This window comes from Centroberyx gerrardi, chromosome 6 (genome assembly GCF_048128805.1).
Source record: "Centroberyx gerrardi isolate f3 chromosome 6, fCenGer3.hap1.cur.20231027, whole genome shotgun sequence".
Lineage (NCBI taxonomy): Eukaryota > Metazoa > Chordata > Actinopteri > Beryciformes > Berycidae > Centroberyx > Centroberyx gerrardi.
Window position 1 is genome coordinate 8,330,857 of NC_136002.1, and position 11,242 is coordinate 8,342,098.

General features: G+C 44.0%; 2 protein-coding genes across 2 annotated transcripts; both read right to left on the reverse strand.

Moving 5' to 3' along the window:
* Positions 1 to 232: 232 nt before the first annotated feature.
* Positions 233 to 3,515, reverse strand: LOC139910052 (T-box transcription factor TBX1). The gene is made up of 6 exons (XM_071897250.2): positions 3,286 to 3,515; positions 3,073 to 3,174; positions 2,301 to 2,472; positions 2,026 to 2,181; positions 1,491 to 1,558; positions 233 to 290 (listed from the first exon to the last, which is right to left on the reverse strand). Exons 1-6 carry the CDS (start codon positions 3,513 to 3,515, stop codon positions 233 to 235), a joined length of 786 nt encoding a protein of 261 aa, XP_071753351.2.
* A 2,717-nt stretch (positions 3,516 to 6,232) lies between these two features.
* Positions 6,233 to 7,380, reverse strand: LOC139910074 (apolipoprotein A-I). The gene is made up of 3 exons (XM_071897276.1): positions 7,329 to 7,380; positions 6,995 to 7,139; positions 6,233 to 6,839 (listed from the first exon to the last, which is right to left on the reverse strand). The coding sequence occupies exons 1-3, from the start codon at positions 7,369 to 7,371 to the stop codon at positions 6,233 to 6,235; spliced, it is 795 nt and encodes a 264-aa protein (XP_071753377.1). The 5' UTR covers positions 7,372 to 7,380.
* Positions 7,381 to 11,242: the final 3,862 nt, after the last annotated feature.

An 11,242-nucleotide genomic window follows, 5' to 3' on the forward strand; every position in this document is an offset into this window, starting at 1 on the left:
TGTAATGTTAAACTACATGATATAAAGAGAGCAAGCAAGCAGTAGGGCAAATGGAATATTTATTTCAAAGCGCAGTCAGTTCAGCTCTCTTTCCCTTTTCTCATTTTATCCCAGGTTCATTCTTTCTGGAGACGAACCCGGACAATCCCAGTAGGAGGGGAGAGGGAGGAAAGAAGAAGGTGGCAGCATACTGTCCCCATCTTTTCTCTCCATGCTGCATCCCAAGGAGTCTCTACAGTGGGGGAGCAGTCCACACGGCTCTGCCAGCAGGGGGGCTGGGTCCTCCTGTCCTGCAGATGCAGAAGAACGTGGTTAGATCAGGATTCTCTGTCTCTCTCAGATCTAAATCGCTGGTCCACTCCAAAGATACCTGCACACTGGATCAATGAGTAGGACTGATATGAAGACCCCTTGAGGTCAAAATGATGCTGAATAAACCACTAAGGGAGCATTAATCTTGTTTTCAGGTATCTTTTTTCCTATTTCATTGCCTCGCCTCTTGTATCAAGCACCTGGTCAGAATTTCAGATGTGCATCCACTTGCTGCAACATTATGGAGTCTAACACATGCAGAAGATTTTGCACATGCACATGGTGTGTGATGAATTGAAGAGTTCAATTCCAGAAGGAAATATCCTATATTTACTGAAAATAAGATTAAACGTAAACAATCCATGTGAGGAAATTGTGCCTTGCTGCAGCAAATAGTAAAATAATACATCAAAGAAAATAGAATATGAATAAGAATAGAGCAAATGGTGGATATTTTATGTTTTAGAATGACATATGGAGCCAGTGACCCTATCATCATAATCCATTAGACATTATGACAGACACACATTAGACAAAGAGGAACTTACTGGCTAAAGTCTTTGATCCCCAGCCTCTCTGCTCTCTGGCTGCGGTGCTGTGAGGCTCAGCTCTGCCCTCTGGTGGGCACCACGCTGTCAGGGGCCTGGCACTGCCCGCCCTACACACACACACACACACACACACACACGCACACACACACACACACACACACACACACACATATACACACACACACACACAGACACGTAATTATCCACACCACATATATATATATTTACACAGACATAGTAAAGAGACATACACACACACACACACACACAGACTGCAAACTTTCAGACATCACCATCAGGACTTCCCATTCAGTTTTACCATACATGGGCAACATCCGCCCAAGTGTGAAATTCCATGGATGAAACCGTTTCCACTGAGCATTTCCACTGAGTTTACAAAGGTCAAAGTTAAGCTATCAGAGAGACAGCTGCCTTATCGCTGTTTACCAGCTGATAAGAGCGACAAAGATACACTGTGGTCTAGTCATGTTTTCAGTTGGCCTATCCGGGGGAAGATATACATTTATTGTATTAGGCAAAGCTATAATCCGGCCTGACTGTATTTTGTTGTTGTTCCCAAACTCATCTGCCTGAATGACTGATACTGAAGCCATATTCAATTCTCACCAGTCCTGAGGGTCTGTAGTCCTGAAGCCTTTAGCAAATGGGTTGCTGGCAATTTTCAGCTGGGTGATCTAGAAAGAGTAAAATAGGTTGGATAAATGAAGGGTTTTGATTCTAAATCATATATATCCATTCACTACTGCACATTTGAAAAATACAGATAGTTCTCTTTTCTCTTGTCCCCCTCATCAGGGAGGTCAAAGGTCAGGAACAGCACTCCTGGAGCTGGTAGGGATTTAGGGAGGAGCTCAAAAACACTTTAGCAGGGCAGATGCCTCCCAACATGGGGGCTGGAACCCAGGTTAGTGTCTATAAGCACTAGGCCACCCTGCCACCCCTGAAATCTATTCATTTTTAATAAGCAAAGGCCTCAAGATAGTCAATAGTTTCATGAATAAACACTGATGAGTTTTGCGCTGGTGTCAGAGAAGACAGAGTATTTTGTGAGAGTAGGTGTTACATTATTCAAATATCTCATTTTGGAATGAAAACTTCCAATAGAAAAGTTTGAGAAACCGATCAACGCTGGCTTTCCTACCCGGTGGTTCTGGTAGGCGGTGACGGCGATGAAGCGGGTCTCAGGGAAGGAGAAGGAGCAGAAGTTCCTGTGGGCGTGTAAATGGCTGTTGGGAGCCGGATCCACGTACACCACATGGAAACGTGGCTGGTAGCGATGCATGGAGTTCAGGATCATCTGGTGGAGACGGAAGATACCAATCAACTTTTTGTCTGAGGTTCTTGTGAAAAACAGCGGCGGTCAAGTGTGGCCATGAAAAGCAGGTGAGGGTCACATTGCTAAAGAGATGGACTGACATGTCCGTTGTCGTCCAGCAGGTTGTTGGTGAGTTTGAGAGCATCGAAGGACACGGTCTGCTTCATCCACTGGGCTCCGCGGGCCGGCGAGTCCGGGTGGAAATGCATCCTGCCTGGGGCTGCGACGTCCGCGCGCCCTGCTACCAGCCAGGATGAGTTGTGGAACGCATATCTAACACACACACACACACACACACACACACACACATTTCATATGAAAAAACTGTAGGGATAGGACAATATGTTTATCTCACGATACAATTCGATACGCGATATGGGGTTCACGATGCGATACAACCACGATACAATGTAATAAATAAAAGTTCAATGACAACAAAGTCTGTCTGTGCAGAATTATGTTTATTTCTGAGCCATAAATCTTTCTAGCAATGGCATTGGCTTGCTAGAATGTAAACAGCTATTTAAAAATGCCATTACAAAGTGCAAATAATATAATTTGGATGGAGAGTTTGTGAAATTGTGATGGGCAAGCCGTCTCATTTATGGTTACTACAGCAGAATAAAATGTAGCTAATATTGCAATTCAGTTTTTCTGTCCCGCGATACGTATTGTCACATTTTTGTACTGCGATATATTGAATTTCGATATATCGTCCCATCCTTAAAAAACGGACATATCTGGAAATAGCAGAGCAGATCAGAATTTAGCTGAAAGTGCATTTAAGTTGGCAAAAGTACCATCTACCACTCTACCATGCACTATGCACTACACACCTCGCTATATGTGTGTGTGTGTGTGTGTGTGTCAGACCTGTATCTCTTGTCGTCTACGGGGATGAAGTCCATCAGCAGGACGTATTCAGCAGCTGGATCCATCCCAGAGATTCGCACCTGGAATGTCGGAAACATCCTCCTGCATTACATAGAGATACAGAGCGCAATGTGGTGAGAGAGAGAAAGATGAAAGAAAAAAGAGAAACAAAGTAATGGAGATAGTGTTTCAATGAAGTAACTGTCTGTATACCTCCCAGCTTTGGTAACAATCATCTCGGTACCCAGCTGATCAAACTGCTGCCATAGTGCACACATCTCTAGCTGAACTCTGACCCCGCTGACCTGGGGGGCTTTGGAGCACGTCAGTGACCCCTCCTCTGCACAGCAGGGCAGGGCCAGTTCACAACTCTGGGACAGCTGAGGACCTGAGGAGAGGAGAGGAGAGGAGAGGAGAGGAGAGGAGAGGAGAGGAGGCAGCATATCAATATTATGGAGCAGCTTCCCTTCCTTGTCTCCTTCCCATCACCTGCAATAATCTAAGAGCACAGGACAGGTGAAAGTACTATGATGAATGAATGACAGTTAGCAATCAGACTTTACTTTACTTTACATATTTAGTTGACAATCTTATCCAGAGTGACTTACAATGAGTGCAACAGAGGAATAAGCTTCAATTCCTATATCACCAAAATTTACAACTAACTTAAAATAATTTCAGGCCTTATTGCTTTTCCAATATTTCTGTGGCTGTAGAGCGATCATTTAAGAGCAAGTGCTGGGGAAAGCAATACAATAAGAGCAAAGGAGAGAGAAAGATAGCTTTTTAAACAATATTGTAGCTTGGAGTAGTTTCCTTTCCCTGTCTTCTATCCTTATTCACTACAACCAGAATGCAGATTTTCCCTATCCAATTCAAAAGTCAGTGGCAACAGAGAAGTAAAATCAAAGTGACAAGATACTTACTGTCCATGCCTGTGTGGGCCTGTGTCTCCTGCACTGCTGACGGCCCACAAGATGAATAAGATAAGAGTCTCCTTTTCTGCTTTTTCTTTTCACTCAAGTCAACTTCAACTTCTGACCACAGCTAACAACTCCTGTCATCACTCCGAGACCAGAGGAGAACCAAAAACACACCGTGTCTATGCAGCATAGAAATCAAGGTGAAAATCTTCTCATATTGTTCCCTCCAATCCAGTTCCAGCGTTGTGTATGGTTCAGGAGTAGCAGTAGTGTGTGTCCAGGAACAAGCAGGTTTTATACACCCTGAGACTCTCACTGGGGACCGCCATGCCCGCCTCATCCATTACAATACTCATACAGCCATTGACATGCACTAATCACAATTGTGCACGAAAAACACGCACACGCACACAAGAATTGTGGATACACACACACAAGTACGCGCACACACAAAAGCCCTGTATGGAACATTTAGAAATGCCTGCTTGCAATGGGATCTGCTAGTATTATTTAGCCTAAAGCCTAAAGTGGGGCTTGCCTTGTCCAACCAGTAGGCCATTAATAACATCCTAATCAGCCCAGTGTTACTGGGTGTGGACAGATGTGGACGGCAACAAACTGCTTTTATTATTCATAGCCCATTTTTCCTGGGTCACAGTTTCAACACCATCCTAATTGGAGAGTCAGTTATTCCCTAATTACTGACCGGACCTGGATGCTGTCAGGTTTTTGCAGGCTATCTGTGATGTCTCTTTGGATTGTGTGTGTGTCAACCTCTCTGCATTTGAAGTATTGTATTAGGTGAAAACCTTACATCCTTACATTCAACGTTTAATAGTGCGTACTGTTCAAAGTAAGACACAAATGGGATATGATTTTGGTAACTTGAAGATTGTCTCTGTGTGTATACGTGAGTGTGTGTGTGTGTGTGTGTGTGTGTTTGTGTGTGTGTGTGTGTGTGTGTGTGCGTGCGTGTAGCCCCATGTGGCTCTATGATGGGGTGGTGTTGAGGGGTTCCAGCCTGAGGGATCCAAAGCAGAGAACAAGGCTTCTCCCTAATAAAACACAACTAGACTCCAGCTTGTCAATAGGCCGACTCTCTCCCCTGATCGACTCATTAATCACAGCTTACAGGACCACAGGCAAAAATATCTCATATGTTATTGGATGCTCTCTTTGAATAGAACAGATTGTATTAATATAGCATTTTTCCAATTGACCTTGTGATCAATCATGCCCATACAAAAGGCTCTCTGCATGATATGACCTTAAAGGCACACTTACGTCAAAAACACTCCAGTACGGCTGAATGTATACTGTGACATTCCTGGGAGCTGACATGAATGGTTTTGTTTTAGAACTGTATAACTAATTTTTGATAGTTAAAATTAGCCATATTGAAACATTGGTATAAATAAAGTGATAAAGTGCCCCACTGTTAGGGACCTTCAATATGTGTCTGAATATGGCCTTGGTTCAAGATAAAGAAAACATTGTAATCATTGTCACTTGTCATTTAGTTGGTGTCATAGTGACTGATGATGTCAGTAGAGATGAAATAGGATTCTGGTCTTATCATTTTGGTGACTGTTCTCCATATGTTAACATTGACTTTTCTTATTTTGACTTGCAGGACAAATGATGCTATTAAGGGGAATGTGGAAATGTCAAGATACAGTGTTGTGTTGTTCAAACTAACAGTTAAAAATAAATGTGTGTACAGACAAATACTGAGACTACGTGAAAAAAGAAAAATCCCAGCAAATGTCTAAATCTGTCAAGTTAAAAGTCAGAGAGTGAAGTAGTATGAAACAGTCAGATGTTTATTGAGCTGTATTCGCTGAAGCACAGTTTTCATCAGACAAGCAGCATTACACAGAGGTTCAGGCACTTGTGAATATTCACATACAATTCCTACACAAAACATAAGCAGTTGGTCATGGCACGTGACTGGTAAAGCACATATGAGTGTGTTGAGTATGTATGTGTCCGTGTATGTCTTGTGCTTGCACGTGCTTGAGCAGGCGTGCATGAAGTGAGGTGTGTGCGTGGGAGAGAGAGAGCAAGAGTCCCGCCATCTTGTTGCAGAGAAAGTGCATCAGTTAGGCATTGGCTTCATATTTGGGAGGTGGTGTGTATGTGCGTGTGTGAAGAGAGGAGGAATGGAGAGAAGGGTGGAATGGAGGAAGGTAGAGACAGGAAGGTGAGGTTAGTTACAGGAAGAGAGTAGAGAGAGTTTAGTTCTTGTTGAGGGAAGCGCTGATGGTCTCGTAGATGGCGGAGATCTTCTCCTTCAGGGTGGCGATGTGGGGGGCAACCTGGCCTTGGAGATCCTCGGCGTTCAGGGTGCCAGCCTTCTCCTTCACCTCGGCGAAGGCCTTGTTCAGGTGCTCCTTGTACTCATCCACGTAAGGGGTAGCCATCTCCTTCAGGCCCTCCAGGCGCTCGGTCATCTTGGCGCGCACAGCTTCCACGATGGGCATCAGGGCGGTCTTGGTCTCCTCCACGTTGGCTTCCACCATGGCGCGCAGTTCTTCCACCATGGGCTCCAGCTTGGCCTTCAGGCTTTCCATCTCAGCCCTGTGCTTGGTGGAGTACTCGGTGATGATGGGATCCAACTTGGCGCGGTACTGTGCGATGTGCTTCTCGATGACGTCCTTCAGCTCGGCACGCTTGGGCTCCACTTCGGCGCGCAGGCTGTCAAGGTCGGTCATGATGGAGGTGCGGATGGCAGTGGTGGACTCCATGATCTGGCCGACGAAGGCGTCAGTGTAAGGGACGGCCATGGCATGGAGGCTCTGGACCTGAGTCTGCAGGCTGTCCAGGCTCTCTGTCAGCTGGGCCCTGGGAGAGGGAGGAGGGGCGGGAACAAAATCAAAGTGGTGAGCTTGAGAAAAGCCCATATACAAACAAAAGCGAATAACTGAATGAACTAGTAGCCAAGAGCAAATATCAGTTAATCAGAGGAGAATGAGTCGAGGAATGACTGAGAGCCTTACTTGTACTCCTTGTACTCGGTGTCATCGAGGGTGTCCAGGGCTTTGGTGGCACTGTCCTTCACTTGGCCGAGGTAGAGACCCACGGCAGACCTGATGTGGTCCAGCTGGGAGGGGGCATCAGCCTGAAGGGAGGCAGCCTGGGAGCCTGGAGAGGGAGGAGAGGCAAACAGGGAGAGAGAAAAGTGAGGACGAGGAAGCCTAGAGCAGCAGCCAGCATTCTATGTCAAGTGCTGATTTACTACTGTCTTGGCAAAACCGCAGATGGTTTCATGGATGTTCAGACTAAAGCATTTCTCTCAGTAGCAAGGCAGGGAACAGGAGCTGCAGTACTCACCGACGGCCAGCAGGAGGGCGAGAGCGAGAGCCACGAATTTCATGATGGTGGTCTGAGGAGCAAACAGGAGGGAACGGTTGGTAAATATACACTCACAATGTTTCATTAAAATGAGTTTCATGAGAACATGCTCAGACTGCACACAAAGGAATGAACAGAAACTGAGTTTGAATAAAGAAGTAAAGCCCAGTAATCCAATAACTCTTGAATCCCCCCCAGCTAAAGCAATGTAAAGACCAGATAAGCAGGCACAAGAACTTTAACACACTCAGACCTACATAGTCATCCCTAGACTGCCCCCAATGAGTTCACTACCAGGCATCTGCCAGCCTATTAAAAGAAACTGTAATCTGGGTAGATTAGGCCTGGCTATAAAGTTATGTAGACTGCTAAAGGAGATTGGCTCTGGGCTGCTACCTAATCCATAATCTGTACTTTAGGACACACATAGAATTAGCTGTTCAGCTCTCTGCACTCCAAGACAGTGTCTCCATCCAGAGGCATTGGGCTTTAAAAGTAGTTTTTACACTGTCCTGAAAATTACTGCTGAAATATCATCACAGCATGAGATACATTCTCTCTAAATTAGATTTAAAAGTTAAAACTTCAACTTTTCCACTTTCCAAAGAAACCGACTTTTACCTCACAACAAGATTGCAGAAACCTCACTGGCAGTTCAAAATGTTTCCCCAAATACAACTTTTTAAAACCAGAAAGAAAGTTCCACAAAGTTAGTCTGCACTGACTCCCTATTGTGTATCCAAGTCCCAGTCCCAGTCCCAGCTACAGCTAAGGCTACAGCTACAGCAGTGGCTTGTCTTACCTGGTGGTGTTGGTCTTGAGACTGAACAACTGCAGGCAGAGCAGACTTTTTATAGTGGCTGGGCGAGGGGTGAGGCCTGATGGGAAGGAGGGGGGAAGGTGTGAGGGGCCGTGTGTCTCCGTGGAGGTGGACCTCACCCCCCAGCCAGCTCCCTCAGCAGGGGACTGGGTTGAGGGTTCAATGGTCAACTGCTGGGAGGAGAGCATTCGGTGAGTGTCAGCACACTGCGGAGGAGGACACACACACACACACACACTCTGACTCAGACACTGATTCACTGTGTACATAAATGCACATAAATACATAGAAGCCTTATGTGTGCATTCACGCAGCTTCCTTTTTTTGTACATTTTTATTAGTGAGAATCTCTCACAATTCTCTCCCATAGCAGCCATTTCATGAGGATAACATGGAGTCCCATTATGGGGGTGGGAAGGTGTGTGTATGGGCATTTGTCTGCTGAATAAAGGCCTTTTCTCACCTGTCCTGTGGCCGAGCCGTCTCCTGCGGTCGTTGAAGACATGAAAGGGGAGACAGAAACAAAGGCAACATGCCGTGAAGACGGAGCCAGGAAGACACTCAAAGGGAGAGAAGTGAGAATATGACAGAGAGGGGAGAGGATGACAAAAGTAGAGTGGGGGAATTGTAGGAGAAAGGACAGGAGTTGAGCTGAAAAGGGGGATGAAAGAGAAGACAGGCGGCTGTAGAAGAACTGGGTAGCTGTAGGCTGCTTGTTAAGTAAAATGGTGTCTTTCTAACAGGACAAGAGCAGTGAGTGTGTGTAGGAAAATTGAAGCGAGGTGCAAAATTAAGAGGAGAAAGTTAAAAGTTTGAAACTCTATCCCTCATGCTTTATGTCTGGAAACCAAGTGCATGTTGCAATATATTTTCATTAAGCTCCTTTGTGGCTCATCCGGTCCTGTTGCTCAGTGATTAGATCAATGCCAGTGTTTGGGGTCCCATCCCCATCAGAGCCACCCATAGAAAAAATGTATGCACTTATGGTATTGTAGGGTGCTTTGGATAAAATGACATTATTAAGTAACTGCAGTTATATGAAAACCTAATAATAGTTTGTGTGTTTTTCATTTTTAGTTTACTTCAAGTTTACATAACACTTCATGTGCCAAGTAAGATTTACAATGAACAAAATCTTCAAACTCAAATCTTCAAATTGTTTCCTAAAAACATCATTTTCAATAAGAAAATAAATGATTTGTCTGATTTTTAAGGCTCACATTTCAGAGCTACAGAAAAGGGTTTAGGTTCATTCCCAGTGATTCAAGTGTGTGGGACTTTAAGAGAACCACAGTGTTGACAGTTTGTGCCTCCAATAGGTTGCCAACAAAAACAAACAAAAGCAAACAGAAGACAGAGACTAGAGTGGAGTTTGATGCAATCAACTATGTGAAATCACATTCAATCCCCAGTCACTGAATTCTAGATAGCACATATGCATGCACACAGACATAAACACACACACACACACGCACACACACACGCACACACACACACACACACACACACACACACACACAGTATCATTTAACAAATCATTTATCTGAAATCTAGAAAGAACAGTGTATCAAGACCGACCTGTGTGTGTGTGTGTGTGTGTGTGTGTGTGTGTGTGTGTGTGTGTGTGCTATCGTGATTAATAGGTCAAAGGGTGCTGTGTGCCATGCTGCCGTTTGTCTTGTCACCAGTGGACTTTGTCACCGTGGCTCCATGTCAGTTGAAGAATAGGAATGTCCTTACAGTAAAGAGAGGGGTTTCTAATTATGTATATACTATAAATACTATACTATTATAATTGCTGTCACACATGTAATCACGAACTATCAGAAGACTCATGTTCAGTCTTGTGAGATCTGACCAGCTAGTATGATATAATTCCTCTCCCTAATTCAGGTTTCTATACAAAGTGAAAGTGTGTGGTGAAATCAGTGAAATATAAAGTGGATATATGAAAAATACGTATTGCTCTGGTTCAATAAGTAAATGTCTTACTTAAGGCTGTAAAGGTGACATAATGTACACATTTACAGTGATCAATAAAGTACTTTAATTACACATTCTAATCATAACCAGACTGTAACCAGACAATTTTTATGATTAACTCTTTTCCTGACTTTTTGGGGAAACACATACAGTATATCAGACATATTTGTTTTATCAACCCATCTGCGTCAATGTGCTGTAGAAATCATTCTCCACAAGCATCCCCACATACTGATAGGTGAACCAGGAGAGATGAGCAAGAAGTGCTGCCTTGTCTGATATATCAGACCCCAGCTATCTGCAGAGTGAAAGCTAGTCTAATAGTGCAATACAGGGTTAATCATTGTCGTCAACGGTCAGAGGCAATGTTAATCAATAGTAAGAGAGAGACTGGTCTGCGTTCCTTGTATAATCATGCTTTTGGTAGCATATACGATCAATGCACATCTGTCTGTATGTCGTCATTCACATTCTCCCATTATCCATACCTGCATTGTGTGATTGCAACATGCTTAGTGCATACCTTATGCAACATATTGCAAGACACGCTGCACAGCAATTCCAACTTGAAATCTTGTACATACAGTACATGCATATGTATTCAAGACACTTTATATGGAAAAAAAACAATTATTCAAGACAAATCAAAAACAAATCCACTTTAAATTAGTGACAATTAAAACATATAAAAGATGTTCAAGTGAGATGACAAAATATTCTCCCACAGCAATGAAACTTATAGGCCAGTTTTCATCCGTTACAGTCAGTATGTGGCTGCAACAATTCCTCTGTGCCTATTCAGAAGCCAAATTGCATTTGACTCCCACTCTTTCTCCAATTCGCCTTTTTCCTTTCCCTTTTTTATTCATCATTTCACACCGTGTCTTCTGTCTTTTGTCAGCCCCAACTACTCCTTTGTTAATTGTATTCTTTTATGAACCCCCCACCCCCCCGTTGCTGAGGAGCCAAGCTGAGCTTTACGAAGCCTTGAAGACAGAGGGGTGACAGAACAGTCACCTAGACGAGCCTCATCAACGCCTGCTGGGATATTGATATTATCAACTCTAACCATTTGGTTGTAAGACACAAG